The sequence below is a fragment of the Poecilia mexicana genome, unplaced genomic scaffold (genome assembly GCF_051168715.1).
Source record: "Poecilia mexicana isolate PSO_F unplaced genomic scaffold, ASM5116871v1 scaffold_6, whole genome shotgun sequence".
NCBI lineage: Eukaryota > Metazoa > Chordata > Actinopteri > Cyprinodontiformes > Poeciliidae > Poecilia > Poecilia mexicana.
Window position 1 is genome coordinate 7535846 of NW_028263375.1, and position 19185 is coordinate 7555030.

The following is a 19185-nucleotide window of genomic DNA, read 5'->3' on the forward strand; positions in this document are numbered from 1 at the left end:
AATCAGTTTCTTTCAGTAAAAAACTTTTGAAACTTCAACCAAACCTGCAGGTCCTGTGTCTGTCTGGTGAAACTTTGATTAAAACATGTTTGATTTTCATTCAGTGGGTAGAAAATCCAGAAATTTTACTCAAGTAAGAGCAAAGATACTTCATAGTAAAATTGCTCAATTGAAAGTAAAGGTAACACTTTATTTGAAGGGGGGGTGAATAAGACTGTCATGACACCGTCATAAACATGTCATAACACCTGTCATGAACATGTGTTAGGACTGTTTTATGTTTTATTTATGACTGTTGTCATAAAGCGTCATTCGGTAAATTATGACACTTTTAATACAAAGTTGACATTATTCAAAATGTCTTTGTTATGACAACTTGACATTAACCAGGAAATCATCACTGTTTAAACTTTACCTTTAATAACATAAAGTTACCTAATTTTTAAAGTGAAATCATTAATACTTTTATAACAAATTTATATCAGTAATGATTTATTGGTTAATGTCAAGCTGTCATAACAAAGACATTTTGAATAATGTCAACTTTGTATTAAAAGTGTCATAATTTACTGAATGACGCTTTATGACAACAGTCATAAATATTCATGAAGGCTTATTCATGTTCATGACAGATGCTATGTCAGTCTTATTCAACCCCCTTCAAATAAAGTGTTACCAAAGTAAAAAGTACAACATAGTAAAAATACTCATAAAAGTACAATTTAAAAAAAAGAACACGTTTCTTATGTAACTGTGTAACTAGATACTTCTCAGCTCTGCTAAAAGACTTTCTGGTTTTTTAGAAGCAATAGAAACTAAAACAGAAGTACAAAAACATTCAAAATGTGAATTTTGTTCCTAATATATCCCATTTAAATCTTTTTAGTTTAAACTTAAAAAGTCTTCATTTTTGTCTCAGACTCCATCCACCGCTCTGCGTGGACAGCAGTAAATCATGGCAACGCTGATAAAAAAAACGTCAGTCGCTGTTCAACATCACAGGTCATAACTTCCAACGTCCACCATGGCGCCTCGAATGACGCAGCTGCAAAGGGTCAACATAGGACCATGTTACCAAGAAATCCTGGCTAAAGATCCTTCTGCATCATTAAATGTGGAGGCTGCAGTCGCTGTGACAGAGCAGTGAACATAAGTTGATTTGGGAAACATCCTGTTGAACGAGTCATTTCACAAACCGCAGTGCTACACGTCGTTCACGGCTTTATGTTGGACGATAAAGAAGCTGAAGAGTTCTCAGAGCACAAGAATGCCGAAATAAAACATGCAAAAGCATCAAATTATTTGCATAATGGACATTATTGCCAGAGAACATTGAAAGTGATTGACTTGGAAGAAGTGGAAAAAGAAATTCAGTCTCAAACGGGAGCAACAGGACATCCTGAACTTAATGAGGTCGTGGAGTTTTATGGAAAACGATGATTCAGTAAAGGGTTTTAAATTTAATGTTATATGAAGAACAAAATCCAGTCGGTGTCTCTGTTTTTCAGATCGCCTTAAAATAATTTTTTCATCTATTTACTGCTTTTTTCTCTCTTTTTACTTCTCATAACTCCCTGACTGATGGAGGACAGTTTGTTCCTCCAACAACAACTGGAGGAACGCTCCTGTTTGCCAGCAGGAGTGGACGACACAATGACCAAGTCTCTTCAAAACATGCTTCTCCGTCATGGTTTTATTTAATTTCTAAAATAAAAGAATTTTAAATAATTTCTTCCAATTACCACACTGTAAAAAACACCCAAAAGCATCTGTAATTTACTGTAAAATACCAGCAAATGTGGTTGTCAGAATTTTACCGTATTAATATGGTGAAATTTAATTGTTGCATGAAATCTAAAAAATGAAGTCATTGTTACACAAACTGGTAATTTACTGTATTTTACCAGTAAAATGTGACCAATTTGACCCAATTTACTACCTAAATAGGGTAAAATGTTGTATTTTCCGTATAAATATGGGTTTTGCCATATTTTACACTGTAAAATTCTGCCATAAATCAGAGAAGTTTTTTTTTTACAGTGTACATATTGGGATTTTAATGTTTGCATCCTTTTTCTCCTGTTTGGTTATTTTATTTTCTTGCTTAGATTAGACATAATGCAAAGAGTTTAGTGAAGGGAATGGACGTCTCTGATTGGTCTGACTGTGTCCGAGTTGCCGTGGCGACGGGGAACATTTTATTTCCCCAGGTTGTCGAATCTCCTGCGATGGAGCCGTAGTAGCCGGTAGTTTTAGCGTAGTTTTGTTGACCTTTGACCGTGTTGTGATTGTTTTTCAGGTTACTCCTGTCGTCCTCATGTTTTTGTGATGCAACCTGCTACCATTTTGTGCTGCATGAGGTTCCTATGAATATAAATGGTTTGTTTTAATCTCCACATCCAGCCAAATTATGCTGACCTGGAAGCATTCTTATGTTTCTGTCACTGTAATCCACTGCAGGTGTTTTTCAGTTCGACTCGTGACTTTTTGTTCTGAGAAAATTTAGGAAATTTGTTTTTGTCTTCTGGCTGAAATATTTCCCTAAAATTGTCCTCATATTTTAAACTTCCCCAGCAGGATGTCATGAGAGGGGCTGATTGAAGACAGTGAAACCAAAAAACAGAACTGGTTAACAGAAAAACACAATTTTATTGTCTTTAACGACAGAGAATGTTTTCCTTTAAAAAAGAGAATGGCTTAGAGTTGGTTGTTGGTCAGATGAGGTCTTTCTTTCTTTGAGGAGTTTCTTCACTACGTCTGTCTTTATTTTACCAACCGATGTGATAAATTTACAGTTTAAATGTACATAAATATTCGGTACTATAATCCATCAAAGGATTGTTATTTTACCAACTCTGGGTTCATCTTTTGTCTTTTTACGAGAGACAAATGAGTAATCTTACAACTGCTAAAATCTGATGTTACTCCATTTTTGCCTACATTTTGTGAAGATGGAAGTTGCACTCAGTGTCTTCTTCAGAGGTTTTTGTGTCGTTTTTTGGTGTAGCTCCCCCACAGGTAAGGAGGGGAACAAGGTTTTTGAAATGTTTGCATTGTTTGACACAGTGCAGTGTGAAAGTGAACCACAGCTGCTGAAAATGTAATAAATGCTGCAATTTTGGTCCCAAAGCAAACCGAGTCTACTGGTTTATCAGGTGTGAAAACATCCTTGATGGATGAGTAGATGGTTGGGTGGGTTGTGTTTGGCTCCACTGCTTCCTCTAAGTGTTGCTCAGGCTTTCTGTTTTGCTCTGTGATTGTTGACAGATGTGGAGAAGCTATTGTGGTTCAGGCGGTAAGGCCATCAAGTGTCAGAACGTCACAGGTGGAGACCATTAAAAAAAGGCATCTGTACGTTTCTGTGTTCTGTTTCTCATGCATGTCTCACTTCGTAAAAAAAAAAAAGTAAACCTTCTTGGACTGAAGGCTGTTTGAGTTTTGATCCTAAGCAAAAGACTAAATGTTCTCCCTGCAGTGGCGATGACACGAATAAATGAAAGTAACATGTTTGCCCGCGCAAACGATCCCAACTCTCGCTCACAAACATGCGTCAACCTGCAGAAACACGGCTTTCTGCATGGACTCAGTCTGATGCAAAATAATCAACTGTATCCGAGAAGAACTGATCAAACCGGCTGCAAAGTGAGTGGAAAAGTAACCATGAGGAACGGTTTGGGCGGTCTGGATTATCCAGAACCCATGCACTTCCAGACATGCAACTGTGACGATCCAACATTCCTGCCCTGGAGTATGTTTGCTTCACCTTTTGAAATGGTTTTGTTCTCCGTGTGTTAAAAGGTTTCCAGATGGTTAAAGAAACTATATCGTCACAAGCCGCTTTCATCACAGGTTGAGAGCATTTCATGAACTCCTGAAAAATATCTGAGATGCTTCAGTCACAGGAATCCAACCTGGAGGATTCAGGATGCTATGATGCTTAACTGGTTATAGCTCCAACCAGCTAAAGCTCCGACCCGCTCAGCTAAAGCTCCGACCAGTTAAAGCTCCGACCAGCTAAAGCTCCGACCCGCTCAGCTAAAGCTCCGACCAGCTAAAGCTCCGACCAGTTAAAGCTCCGACCAGCTAAAGCTCCGACCAGTTAAAGCTCCGACCAGCTAAAGCTCCGACCAGTTAAAGCTCCGACCAGTTAAAGCTCCGACCCGCTAAAGCTCCGACCAGTTAAAGCTCCGACCCGCTAAAGCTCCGACCCGCTCAGCTAAAGCTCCGACCAGTTAAAGCTCCGACCAGTTAAAGCTCCGACCAGTTAAAGCTCCGACCAGCTAAAGCTCCGACCAGTTAAAGCTCCGACCAGCTAAAGCTCCGACCCGCTCAGCTAAAGCTCCGACCAGCTAAAGCTCCGACCCGCTCAGCTAAAGCTCCGACCCGCTCAGCTAAAGCTCCGACCCGCTCAGCTAAAGCTCCGACCCGCTCAGCTAAAGCTCCGACCCGCTCAGCTAAAGCTCCGACCCGCTCAGCTAAAGCTCCGACCAGTTAAAGCTCCGACCCGCTAAAGCTCCGACCCGCTCAGCTAAAGCTCCGACCAGCTAAAGCTCCGACCAGCTAAAGCTCCGACCCGCTCAGCTAAAGCTCCGACCAGCTAAAGCTCCGACCTGCTAAAGCTCCGACCTGCTAAAGCTCCGACCAGCTAAAGCTCCGACCAGCTAAAGCTCCGACCAGCTAAAGCTCCGACCCGCTCAGCTAAAGCTCCGACCAGTTAAAGCTCCGACCCGCTAAAGCTCTGACCCTGCAGGGTGGATGTAAAGATTATTCAACAATGACGACCAATCTTGAGATTATCAACAAGTTACAACATTATCATAGATTCATGGAAAATTATAAGCAGTGACAAAGTTTAAAATGTCTAAAATTTTAAATTTAGAACAAAAAAATGATTTGTAAATAATTAAAATATCAAAAACAGAAAAACTAATAAAAAGAAATGATGCACAACTAAAATATTTAACCGGTTAAAGAATATTAAGTTAAACTAAATGCTAATAACGATGAAGAAATTAAAATGGTAAATAAATGTTTGAGGAATAGAATATTAAAATTTAACAGAAATTGAAAATATCAGTAGAAATCAGGGTGCAAATAAAATAGGAAGGACGTGTTAAATTAAAAATAAAAGCTATGAAAATGTAAAATAGAAATTAGGAAATTCAAAGTTAAATTACAAAAGAAAATGTTAAAATAAATTAAATATACATTGAAAAAGGAGTTTTACAACCATACATAAAATAAATAAGACAAAATATTAGGAAAATATTTATGCATGAAATGAAGTTATTGGTGCAATAGCTTGTTATTCAAGTATGAAATAAATAAAAAAAACAATAAAATATTTGAAAAAATGTAAGTACAAGTGAAAAACATTTGTAAAATTATTAAAATAAACTAAATGAGGATAAGAAAAGACAATTTGACAAAGCAAAAGAAAGAGAGGCATTAAAACCAAGCGGTCCAGCCTCAAACGCAGCTGTGTTCTTTCTTTAACTGATCAGATTAAGATATTCTGGCTTAGACAGAAACTTCAGACGCTTTAATAAACTGATTTATCTGGAAGAGAAGAACATGTTGAGTCTGCAGATCCACTACAGTTTCAGATGTTTTCTCCTTAAAGTAAAATACTCAGAGCAAATTAAGACTCACCTGCTGCCTCTCTGTCGTCGTCCATCTTTAGTTTTTGTTCCACTTTGAACCGTTTCAGAAATTAACACAGTTTCTCTGCGGCTCTTCTGCCTTAAAGTTCCTCGATTGAGCCGCTGCCGCCTGCAGGTGCGCTGCTGAGCGTGGCCGTGTTTCACACAGAGCGAATGTGTTGCTCTCCCTGCAGCGGGTTGGACTGAGCAGCAGCTTTGGTCATCCATCTTCACGGGGAAAGATTTCAGCCCAAGAACGATTCCTTCATTTGAAGCTCAGGAATCTCCTGCTGCAGGTGCAGCTCAGCTTTTAGCGAGCGTTGGATGTGGAACTGATTGGATCGTTTACGTTCCCCCTTTCACCCTTTGTGTGTCTGCCTGCTGTGAAACCTTCAACTTTCTGAATGCAGGAGTGTGTGTTGCATAAACACCTTAGCACCTGCCGGGACGTTCTGGCAGAAAGGTTCATGAACTGGACTTTTCCCTGCAGATCGACTCTGGTTCATGTTGCTCAAGCCGTTTCTAGACGTTTCTTCTGACATGGATCAATAAATTTTCTCTACGGCACAGATCAATGAACATGCTGCACTGATTTACAGCGCTATCGCTTTAAATTTGTTAACAGGTGCAATCGCAAAGCTAACTGTGTACAAAATACCCCCAGAAAATGCAACAAAAGGAAAAAACTAAATGAAAAATAAACTAAAGATAAACTCCTGTATATTTTTGAAGAGTTACTTGCAAGTTGTTTTGTGTTATTTCAGCCTGTTAAGACATTTCCACCAGAAACAAGAGTAAAAATACTGGCTAAGATTTTGGTTTTACAGCGTCTTTAGTTTTCTTCTAGTATAATTTACTGGATGTTCTTGAATTCATGGCATTTAAATTTCCCTCTGCAAATTGTTACAATTTTTTTTTACAGTAAATTTTACTCTTTAGTTTTTCCAGCAAACATCAGTTAGAGCTGAAAATTTGTGTTTGAAACCCTCCCACCCTCATTTACGTTTTGTTTTTAGCAGAAGCTGGCTTATGAAGAATGAACAAATGAAAGTGAAATAGATTATCAGGGTGGATATTCAGCTTACTCTCTGTTTTAAAGTGAGACAGCCTGCTGCCTCTGGGACACACGTTTAGCATCAGCGCTCTAAACGACCAAACTTTGGCTCTCGCTGGCGTCTCCAGGTCGTTTTCATCCTGAGCAGCACCAGCTATTAGCACAGATTGATATGTGGGGTTTTATCTACGTCACCCCTTGATCCAGCAGTGGTTCCGATCAGAGCCGTCTGATGCAGTCCCAGAGCGTTAATAGGAAAAGAAACCCCCGAGGTTACATTTGAGTGACAGTTTCCGAGTTTCTGACACAGTCGCCAGTGGAGATCGTCCCACAGATTAGCTTAATAATGCAGCGCGCCATCTGGAAGCCATCTTCTACGGATACAGTTTAGCAGATAAATTGTCCTCCAACCGTTTCCAATTTACAAGTTCAGCATCAGGAAAAGAGACTTCGTCACCGGGGTTTTTGTCCTCCCATCATGTCTGACCTGCAGTTGCTGAGACGGCATTTTTGTTTTCTCACAGCATTTAGTACCAGAAATGTAATTCAGCTGTTATTCAGAACAAAATGTGAAACTCTTACTAAGCATTTAGTGTTTATTTAGACTATTATGGCTTATAGGAAGCAGAGTTGGGAAGTAACGAGTTTTTTACTACCAAAAACTGGATGATAAAAGTCTTCAGTCTGGTGCTTTGGTCTCAGCTGGCCCTTTTTTCCAAGGACAATTTTGCTTATAAAAATTTCATAATTAATTGCATTTTTTGTTTTTTGGTTGCTTAATTAATTTACTTTGGAATTTTAACATGTTTTCCAGTGTTAAAGGTTCTTTAGAAAAAGAAGTGTATTAACCTTTTAGAGTGTGTGCTTCCAATATTATACTAGTGCTGTCAATCAAGCTCATGAACGCGCTTCAAAATGTGCTAATGGTGAAGAAACAACTTACTGTTACAGAAAAATGTCATTGGTGGCTATGCTTACTAGCCTTAGCATTCATGCAGCATAACAGAGAGCAAGGTAAAAAAGAGAAGGGTGATTGACAGCGATAGGACCCGCCTCCTGGCTCTGATTGGTTGTTTCCAGAAGGCAGAGGAGCTCAATTTTTTTCTAAAATTATCTGTCAACAAATATGGACAAACTTGATTTCAAGAGATTCTCGTTGAATGCAGAGAAAACTATTTATTCATAACTTAGCAGTTTGTTATTTAATAATACTTTCTGCCACATTCCTGATCTTGATGTGTCTCAAAAAGAAAATAAGTCTAAAACAATAATCTGAGGAATCAAGAAAAGCTGTGTTTACACCGATATTAAATAAAAGCAGGTGGACTGTCCTCATTTATTGGGTGAAACGGTGGATTTAGGAGGATAAATCAATCAATCAATCAAATTTTATTTGTATAGCACAATTCAGCAGCAAGGCATTTCAAGGTGCTTTACATAATTAAAGAAAATAATAAGAACAGCATGTGACATTGAATAGTGATGCACACCACAGAATGCAGACTGATTAGCAGGGACTGAGCCTGCAGGCCCACATAATTGACTTGTGCAGCCGTTCTTTTCATTATGTGGCTGGAAAGTTGGGTTTAATTTGTTTTCCTCGGCGTGATGAGCTGATCTGAGCGAATGCTACTGTTGAGCAATTGTTGCGTTAAAATAACAAGACATCACACCACATTAGCAGAAAAGCAAATCAATGCAACTGATTTTGCATTTGTTGCAGAAACTGTATCAATAAGAAGACACATGGAATAGGAATCACCAGATTTATCAGCACCAGAATGTCCGTGAAAATTCTAAATATGAGAATCTGTGCAGCCAGTCGGGGGTTAACGAGGCTCAGCGTCCCGGGTTGGCCTCTGAGGTATGCAGGGTGCGTTTACGTCTGCTAAGGGTTTTTCAGGTAGAGCTGTTCCAAACTTCACATTAGTTATGGGCATTTATTGTTTTTGTCTTTATTATGAATATTTCTTATTTAATCTTGATCATGTTGTCATGAATCGCACTTTTTACCATTTTCTCCTCCGTTGGCTCCATGAGAGCATCAATAATTATCGATAAAGCCCAATCATGTCTGAATTCAGTCGTGTGTAACTTTTAAAAAATCCCAGCAAACCTTTGCTTTAGCAGGTTGCTAAGTCATGAAAAGCCTGGCGGCGTCTCCGTCCAGAATGAGCAAGAATCGATTAACCATTAGTTTCATATCAACTGATATCAATAATTGTCTATCGATAATTATTAACTAGTTTTTTTTTTAAATATCTGAGATTCTGCCAAACTTTTCCCGTTTTATCCAGTTTAACTCCAAGTCATTATTTTTATGAAACCTTAAATTGCTGCTGCGCAAGTTACTCAACAGGTTGTTGCTAGGCAACCAAAGAGTGAGTGAGTTGCTAGGTAACAAAAGAGTGAGTGAGTCAGTCAGTTAGTTGATTCCACCACCCTAGCTTAGCTAGCTGTGAGAGGTTGAGCAGCTAATACTTTTCTTCCATCGTCGCCTGAAACCTGAAATCTGTAGAAAAGCTGAAGACAGGAAGCATTTAGGACACTGGTGATGCTCAAGCATCTGTTTCAGAGATAACCAGACAAATCCAGGGATCAGTACAGATAAGTTATCCTCCTGACCTGCATACCTGTTCTGCAGCACACAATAACTCCCTCTAATCTATTTGCTTCTCTGAAATAATAACTGCACAGTTACTCCTCTAGCCTCACCCCCAAATTAACCCAAAGAGCTGGTGTGTTTTCCATATGCTGCTCGTTATCTGGATCTTTTATCATGTTTGAGGGCGATGCAGATGATGGAGCATGTGGTGGAGATTATCTTGACTACAATCTTTCCAACCAAAGAAATGAGGTTCCTGTAAGTCCAGCAGTCACCACTACCAAGCTGGAGACAGAAAATATATTGTGTTTGCTTTGCTAATGGGTTTGGGAGGTGAAATGTAAAGACGTTTATGTTCAAAAGTCAGAGATAGTTTGGTTTTTGAAGTGGGGTTATGAGGAGCGCCTATAATCAGGCAGTATCTTATCTGCAGCAGACAGCAGTTGTTGAAAACAGTTTGAAGAAGAAGGAAGAAATTATTGTGGCTAGTTTTCTGGCCGTTCACTAATCTTCAAGCAGCCTGACCTGCTGATTCAGATTTTGGTCGAAACCAATTTTTTTTTTTTTTTTTTTTGTCGCTGAATTCAGCAAGAAAGTTGCTGAGTTGACAACAGTGGGGTGATTACCTCACCTGGCTCCCATCTCATTTTCCTCCCTGCCTCTGTATGTAACCTGTTTTTTATTGCTCGTTGTTGCATTCTGCTTGTTTTTTTCTTGTGTTTTTATTATTAAAGATGCTCCAGTTCCATCACCAGCAGTTTCATTTGGATTTTCCTTCAAATGAAATCAGTCACAAACATTGAGACACTGGCAGGCCTGTTCCTAATGCAGACCATTACAGCAACTGTGACGGACTTGGAAACGTTATCAGGAACATATTTTGATTTTTAACAAACGTGTGCTTCAAAAGTATTTGTTTGTCTTTAGAAAATACTCAAACAAGTCCAGATTGTCTGATTTGAAAATGTTTGTTTTTTGGTCCTCGGACTGTAATTTGTGATTTTTCACACTTTTGGTTTATTTTATGAAGGAAGCCTTTTCAGATTTTTTTCCAGCTTTGTAAAAGCTGGGGGGAAAAAGCGTTTAACTGTGGGAACAACAGGAGCGCTGCACATATTTAACTTTGGTGGGAGAATTTATATTTCTGTCGCTGCATAACAAAGATCATTATCTGTTTGTTCCAGTCAGAAACGTCCCGTCTGCTTATTGGGGCATGACTGCCGTAAAAATGTGGGCAATTTGTTCCATTAAAAAAAAAAACACACACAGGGTTGTGTTTTAATAAAGTTTTTAAGTAAGTACACCCTGTTTGAGTAATGTTGGCAAAAAATATTTTTTGTTTTTGTAAATTATTTCCATCTAATCTCGAGGGAAGAAAAGCACACGATACATTTAGGGTTGAAATTATTAATTGAATTAATTACTGAAATAATCGTCAACTAACTTAGTAATTGGTTAATTACTAACTGCAGCATACAGACAGAAAAAAAAATGCAGTAGTAATTATTCCAAAACTGTACAAAAAATATATTAGTTTTGCATTTAAGATTAAAAAAAGCCTTTGTAAATATGTTTTACGTAAATCTCCTCAAGTGGCAGTTTTGGCTTCGCCCAGTTAAAAACAAATGTATGTTAGGCAATAAAATGTTTTTCTTGTTTAAAAAGGGGGATTTGTTTATTTATTTGCTTTTTTAATGTAATTCCAACATTGTATACGAAGATTTATGGTGTTGAATGAAAAATCTGTAAAATGTGCTATTTTTTCAAACGACTAATTGTCAGAATAATTGATTACTAAAATAATAATAATAATAATAATAATAATTAAGTTGCAGCCCTGCTTCCTAGTCGTCTTTCTTTCTCTGTGATTTCTGGACTTTAATCAAGTAAGAGTAAAAAAGTATTTGCTAAAAAGCCTACTCGTTCTGAGTAACTGATCAAATTATCAATCATTTACGCTAACTGGATCATCTCACGGTGAGATGTACCGGAAACATAACAGCACCTCCTTTAACACCACTTTGCACATCTAGATTAAATCTCAGCTCAGACTGAGAGGCTTTAACTCCAGCCGTTAAATCGGGGTGTTGGAGGCATGAGCTGCACGCCGTACATTTAATCTTCTCCGTCTGTCCCGTCTCTTGCAGGCCTGTTTCTGATGGCTCCCGTTCTGATGGCCTCCACGCCCGCCAGCATGTGCACGCCCCTCAAGACGCTCAACGACAGCCTGAGCCACAGGCGACGGTACATGGTAAGACGAGGCGACGTAAAAATGGACCGGAACCGATCCTGAAGCAATGAGCGTGAATAAAATCCTTCATCTGTTAACGGTTTCCTCTAAAATGGTGTTGGGATGCAAACCAGTTCAAAGCCCTAAAACTTTACTGCATGTGATAAAAGGGTCAATAAAGAAGCAATAAAAACAGTTTAAAACATTAAAACATGTTTAAAACATTAAAACAATTCAAGCAAGTTCACCACAAAAACACAAAATCTTAAGTATTTTTGTGTCGTTTTTAGGAGAAATGGGTAAAGCATCCAAACATTGTACTCAAGTAAAAGTAAAACGCATTCGTCCAAGAAATGACTAAAGTTAGAGTAAAGGAAGTATTTGGTAAAAAGTCTACTAAAGTAGTGAGAAACTGATCAAATAATCAATCATTTAATATTTAAAAATTACATAATCAGATGGACCCAAATGTAAAGCTAAGTGGAAATTTTGGTATTTTAATCGTACCCAACTCTGGTTTCTAGTGCTTTGTAAATTTAAAATACAACAAAACTAACTTATAAGTAACTTTTCAGCAAGATATAGGAGCTTGTTTTAAGTGAATAATCAAATTAATACTTCCGCTTGCAGATTTTTTCACTTACAAAGACGTTTTCCTACAAGTGAAATAATCTGCCAGCAGAACTAATACTTATCAATATTCAGGAATTACTGACTTAAAATAAGCTCCTGTATCTTGTGAGTTTTGTGTTAATTCGAGTGTAATAAGTTATTTGAACTAGAAACTAAGCAATAAATACTTGGAGCAGGATGCTAAAGGTGTTTCCAGCAACCGTAAACTTGAAGCTTTTAGTCAAGCAGCAGCATAATCTGAAGCTGCAGAGTTTGCTAAACATTTACGTTTCTGAAACTTTTCTCCTTTTGATTTAATGATAGACATTTTAAAGGATTTTATCTCTCCGTTTCTCTGTTTCAGAAGCACAACTTTCCCATCAACTACTTCATCCGAGTTCATCACGAGGAAATCTTTAAGCTGTCAAATATCAGCAAAATGGTATGAATCAAGATTTTTATAGTTTCACCGCAGAGTTCAGTTTGGTGCAGAGTGGTTGTATCGGAGCGGATCCAGAACATTAAGTTCTACAAATTTACTGTCCTGTTCAAAAGCCTGGACTTTGCTCCAGTGATGAGTCTTACGAATGATTGTTGTGCTATGGGTCTGGTTTCATGCCTCTAATTTTGAGATTTCTAAATTAAACATTAGTGGAAATGTATTATTTTAATGTTTTAATATGCCAACTGTACCCTGTTCTCAGAAATTAAAGGTGGACGGACTGGATGAGCTGGTTCTCCAGAGGCTGTGGTTTCAAGTCAACCAAGGCGTCTTAAAAAAGGTACATTTCCATTCAGTTAATATAGGCACTGAAAAACATTTAGCAAAAATCTGCCAATGCTAACAGGACAGAGACAGTTTGGATCTGGTTCTGTCCCTCTGTTTTCCACAGAGACAAAGTCAAGGCAGGTCAAGTTTATTTTTCTGGAACATTTCAGAAACAAGTCAGTTCAAAGCTCTTCCCATGATAAAAGCAACACAGTAACCAGTTATGTTGGGAACAGCAAACAAGCAAAAACATCACATTCTGTCCAATTTCATCTCCAAAATGATCATCATCAAATATTGAAGACTAGAATTAATCAATGTTCCAGTTATTATGACTCAAAGCCAACTCTAAACAGATGGGTGTTTAGTGTAGTTTTAAAGGAACTCAGTGTTTCGGCTGTCTTGAAGTTTTCTGGAAGTTTGTTCCAGATTTGTGGTGCATAGAAGCTGAATGCTTCTTCTCCATGTTTGGTTCTGGGGATGCAGAGCAGAATCAGAACCAGAACACCTGAGGGACCTGGGAGGTTCATACGACACCAGCAGATCTTCAAGATGTTCAGTGATTTATAAACCAACAGTATTTTAAAGTCTATTCTCTGAGCTGACAGTTCCTCTAGATCTCACTGAGACATTAGTGTTCCAATCCTGGAAATGTTCTTCAGGTGACAGAAGGCCAACTTTGTTACCGTCTTTATGTGATTCTGAAGGTTCAGTAGGTGATGTCGTAATGTAGAGCAGTGTATCATCTGCATATAATGGAAACTAATCTTATCGTTAAAATCTGAGCTAATATGGGTGTGTAGATTAGTCAAACTCTGTTTTTATTTATTGATGCCAAAATGAAAAAGGTGTGACTGAAAAGAAGAAAGTCCATCCTCTTTTCAGGGTGGACTTTCCTCCTGAAAAGAGGATTGACTTTAGATACTGTGCTACTCCCATGGTATCTAAAAATGGGGAATAGCAGGCAGTAAGTAGCGTGAACATTTCCATAAAAGCAAGAGTTTGGGTGGTTTTCTGCTCTGAAGTATACAGATGGTCCAATATGGAAAAACATCAGCAAGGAGCTCAATGTGGGAAGCATTATAAGACTACTGCTTCAACAATTCAAAGTTCATCATTCTGCAGAGAGGGAGATTATTCACCACAGGAAAGTATTTAAAAAATCTGCCAGCCTTCCCAGGAATGGATGACCCAGTTTAATTGCAGGAAACCCAGAGAGCTCCATCTCAGAACCCACATGCCTCAGTTAGCAGGTTTAGTGTTAAAGTTCATGATGGGGCAACTAGGAAAAGACTGAACAAGTATGGCATTTTCACAGGGTTGAATTACAAAGGCTCTTATGGCGTCACATTCCTGCCAAGAACACTGAGGAGCTTAGTAACCAATCGCATCACCACACTTATTGAGAGAGCAGGTATTCTCACTCATCTGAAACAAACTTCCAGAGAACTGCAAAACAGCTGAAACACTGATTCACTTTGAATTAAGGCTGTTTAACGTTGCCTTTGATTCATACCAACTGGAAAACTGATCAACATATTTGAAGTGTATTTGCTTGATGGTTTTGATGATGGTATTTGACAAAATGTAATGCTTATTGTTTCATAAATTATGACTGTATTTAAACGTCTTTGAACTGCCTTGTTGCTGAACCATACAAATAAACTTGGCTCATTTATTCACTGGTTCATGAACGCAGCACAGTGAGCGATAAAACGCTGAAAAATTGTGGTCGCTCTCTGTGTTTAGTGGGCGCGTCTGGGAAACGCTTCTGACTGATCTGATTTTGGCCTAAAATTAAAAAAAAGAGAAGGAGGTGGAGGAAAGAAGGGGGAAAAAGGTTTTTCCTTTCCACACATTTTTTGGTTTGTACTCTTCTGCTTCCTCTTTGTTTTCTTCTTCTATGCTTTAAATCCATGACACATCCTCCCTACAGTCAATAAGAGGAGCTGCTGCTCTCTTACTGATTTGACTCTATAAGGAATTTGAATTAATTTGAGGTATTAGAGCATTTAATTTCCCTTCGGGATCAATAAAGTATCTTTGAATTTTAATTTGAAATACACCAGCTGGAGAGGGAATGTTTTATTACTTGCGGTGGTGCATTAATTGGCCCGTGAATAAATGGAAATATTATGCACTCATTTAAAAAAAAAAAGCACTGTTGTGGTTCCTTATTCGGCTCCTCAAGATTTTTGGTGGAAATGTGATACCATAGCCTTCTTCTCTCTAATAAAAATCATTAAAAGAGAGGTGGCAGTTTTTTCTTTTTTTTCTTTCCAAAATCACTTTTGGCAGAAGTGTCTTCAGCCATAATTTTAGGAAAGTGACGATATCGCAGCTTGACTTACGTTTGCAAACACAACATATCAGCACCAACTATGAAGCACGGCGATGGCGGTATAATGTATAATGGTTTGCCATATTTTTTTGTGCATACTGTTGGCATTGAGTGGAAAAGAAACCAGTATTATTTGACAGATGAAGTTTGGCCCAAACAGGACGATGATCCCAAACAAGTTGACTGAAGCAGAAAAACATCCAAGTAAAGTGGCCCAGTCAAAGTACAGACCACTTTCTGATTAAAATGTTGTGTAAAATCAAATGTCTAACTTTTGATTAGAGGATGGCAGTGAAAGATGTTGTTAAACAGACACACCAGCCGAAGTGGAGCCAGACCCATTCAGATCATCTCAGACAGAAATTATTTATTCTTTCGTGTTTTTAACCCAACCGATTAATCCTTATCTGTCTCTGCATGCCAGCACACGCAGCTCACACCAGTTTTCCCACCTTCGCCGGATCAACGAAGCCTTTTTCCTTCTCCAAAATACATTAAATGATTTGTTAAATCTGGTCTAAATGTTCCAGATTTCTGCGATAAACCGATGTGACTCTTTGTTCAGGCAGGCTCTGTGACTCGCTCTTGAGAATCACACGTCAGGAATTACCGGCATAAATTCAGACCACTTATGAAAAATAACTTCCCCTAACTGCATTTGACTGACGTGTAACCTAATAGCGGCTGGTATTTGGAGCTAAGTGAGTTGATCAGTTATTTCAGTCAGCTGCAGCGCATCAGTCCAGCGCAGTGTTTCATATCTCAAGGATTTATTATTGCTCTTTGCTGTTGGAAACATGGAAACTCATGTTGCGCTCCAGTGGTTCCAGTTGCGTAAGTAAACACGTTGTGGGAACATTTTGACTCTGTATAATGCATTTTCCAAACTAGTAACTTCCTGTTTTCTTACAAGGAATTCACCAATTTTATTTTTGTTTTTGAACGCTGTTTAAAACGCCAATCAATCTGTCAACTAATTTGTTCCATTTTGCACCAGTCATTTGTCAGGCTCTTTAACACGGTTAAAATAAACGCAATGTGTAAAAACTGAGAACGCCGTCGTGATTAATGCTCGAGGATGCGTTCATCTTCTCCAGAGTCGATCCTCTGTTTTGCTTTCTGTCACGCGGCTTGTTTGAAACGGCCGACGCTGCTGCTGGCGCGGCTCCAGGTTAAATCACCACTTTGTCCTAAACTAACAGTTGGTTTCGCAAGCACATGATATGATCACACCTTTTCCTTGGTGGAAAAAAATGAACAAATAAAACAAGTTCCTTATCTGTGTAATGTCAACCTACAGGGTTTTAGAACAATAAATGTCTTGGGGTTTTTTCCAGCCTTTTTGGGTTTTTTTTAACATGTAAACAGCACATTAACAGTGTCATAGTGACACAAATGTATTCGTATTTGTTTGTATTTATTAATAAAAACCTTTAATGCAACTGCTCCTCAGATACACATTCAAACTACATTTTTGCAGGTGATTAAGTCAACATCTTTGACAATGCCCTCTTAAATAAGAGGTAAAAATACAATCCCTACCGTTTACTTTTGGTTTCTGGTTTGCTCCTCCCCCTAAAAAACATTTTTTGGACTGACTTTAATGAGATTTTAGTGAAAACTGTGCGCTTTTTGAAGCTCCATAGCTCGACTTCACTTTCCAGCAGAAACAGTTTGATATTTAAACAGTTCAAAGAAATTTGGACTTTTATGAACCGCATTGTCGTTTCAATACCTTTTTATGGTTTTACATAATCACAAGTTTAATGATTTTTCTCACCTGTTCAGTTTACAGTATGATGATGTCACACACTTTAGAGATGTTGCCCCTGTGAAATATGAAGTTCACTAAACTTAAACTGTTTTAATGCTCACAGTTTCATCTCCATATGCAGTTTGTACATCAAACTTGTTTCTGTCTACTCTCTTTCAGTGTGTGTGACTCTCATTGATGTCGGTCTTACACTTTTCTGACAAATTGAGTGCAGATAGCTCCCACCCAGACTCTGATTCACTCCTATTAGATATCAGGTCTTTTTTTTTTTTTTTTACCAAACTGGAACTGGAGGGACTTTTTATCACCTCACATCTGCAACTTAAAAAACCGTAAACAGATAGAAATCTACCTGTGAAGCAGAACGTTCACACACTCTCGGTTCAAGTCTTTGGTTAATTTAACTTATAGTTTTTAAACGGCAGCTATTTGTTTGAGGTTTACTTTCTTGTCTCTTGTGGTGGGAAAAACAGAATTGAGCAGAATCACCATAGCAACCAGTGACTCAGCTTTTTCTGACTCTGCTTCTTACATTACTCAGCAGCTTTTTGTTTCTCACAGTAATCCATCATCAGTGTCAGAAAACAGTACATACTCGATCTTCAAACAGTAAAATTTGACATTTTTGTTCTGTACACACTCAAAAGACTTTATGGTGATTGAATAAACCAGAGGTTATTCCATTTATGCCTTTAGTTGTAATAAAAATGTGAGTACCAATAGAACATGGTAAACAATGTTGATTACAGCATAAAAGACCATCATATGAATTGAGAAACGTGGATATTTGTCTACATTCAGTCTCTCAGGACTTAAAGTCCTGAACAGGCTAGAGCGGAGGAGGAGTTGAGCAATTAGACAAAAATAATTACTTTAGCAACCATTAATTTTTACAGAGACCTGCAGGAGAATAAAATCCAACTTAACATTTCCATCTGACAGCAAATACGTGTTTCTCATCTGACGTCACTTCTGGGAACTTTGCAGCTGACAGCCATCTTGGTAGGCATCGCAGGTAACTGTGATGACAGCTGCTATGGAGTTGCTATGAAAACAGCAAGTCACAAGTTTAGAACTAGCTCTCTATTCCTATCTAACTTATAAACAACAGAAGTACATTACAACTATTATTTGATTACAGTTGGGTACTCTACTTTCTTTTTGTTGGTTTTGAAGCCATGGTTTATGTATGCTTTGCCTACCTAGATGGTGAATCACTTCTGGTTCAGACTTGTGGGAACTATGTATCAACAGGTTTTCTTGAGTTTTATGCTTCTTCCATCACTAAGTGATCATGCCAAATTAAAGGAGCTATAAACTGAAAATGGGTTCCTATTTCAGATCATCCGGGTATTGCCGGAGAGGCATCCTTCGCGTCCGTACACGGCGGAGCTGGAGAGACGGTTCAGGGATGCTGAGGGAGTCTTTGTTCAGTCACATCCTCCTGAGGTAAGACCGAGTTCACATGTTTGCTCCGCAGCTGCGCTCACATTCTCCCAAAATTAACCAATTCACTAACTAATGTCACATTGATGTAATCTGTTTAATATCAGGAACTAATTCTCTTATTGATGGAAACCTAAGTGCAGCTTCTGTTTATGATTGAAAACAAGAGTTCAGGGGAGGTGAATGTACAAGATGCAGCGTCTGATTATTCAGTAAAGTGCAGATGAGGGAATAAATACCAGTTTTGTCTGCAGGTTTTCCTTTTATAACGGCTTATCTGTGCTGGGATTTGTTTTTAAATCCAATATTTTAATCCAGTTTAGACTATTTTCCAAAAGCAGGGCGTGCATTAATCACCACGGTGCCCCTGCAGACAGCAGCACACAGGAACCCTGCAGCCGCAGGAGGCAGAGTCTGGAGCAAAGCTGATCCCATCTCTGATCCTGGATTCATATCTCGCTCATCCTCTCGTGATTTGTAGTTTCAAGTATTTCTTCTGTTCATGTCTTTAATGAATTATTTGTTTAACAGACAAATATAGCATTGCAAAATAGAGGCTCTTTTGTTGGCCCTGAATGTTTTCCCGTCGATGACCTCAGGTACTTTTATCTCCCTCAAACATTAGGATCTCAGACTGCCTGGGTCACAATGCTGAAATATTTTATCTGTTCGTCATGAGCAGTACTAGTAATGACCTGAAATCACATTAAAC

General features: G+C 38.4%; 1 protein-coding gene across 1 annotated transcript in view; it reads left to right on the top strand.

Moving 5' to 3' along the window:
- Positions 1–19185, top strand: part of il34 (interleukin 34) — a 65563-nt gene that overhangs the window by 33752 nt on the left and 12626 nt on the right. Inside the window, exons 3-6 of the mRNA XM_014973779.2 lie at positions 11449–11552; positions 12508–12585; positions 12848–12925; positions 18369–18476. Coding sequence (XP_014829265.2) covers positions 11449–11552; positions 12508–12585; positions 12848–12925; positions 18369–18476 — 368 coding nt within the window. The remainder of the gene's footprint in view (positions 1–11448; positions 11553–12507; positions 12586–12847; positions 12926–18368; positions 18477–19185) is intronic.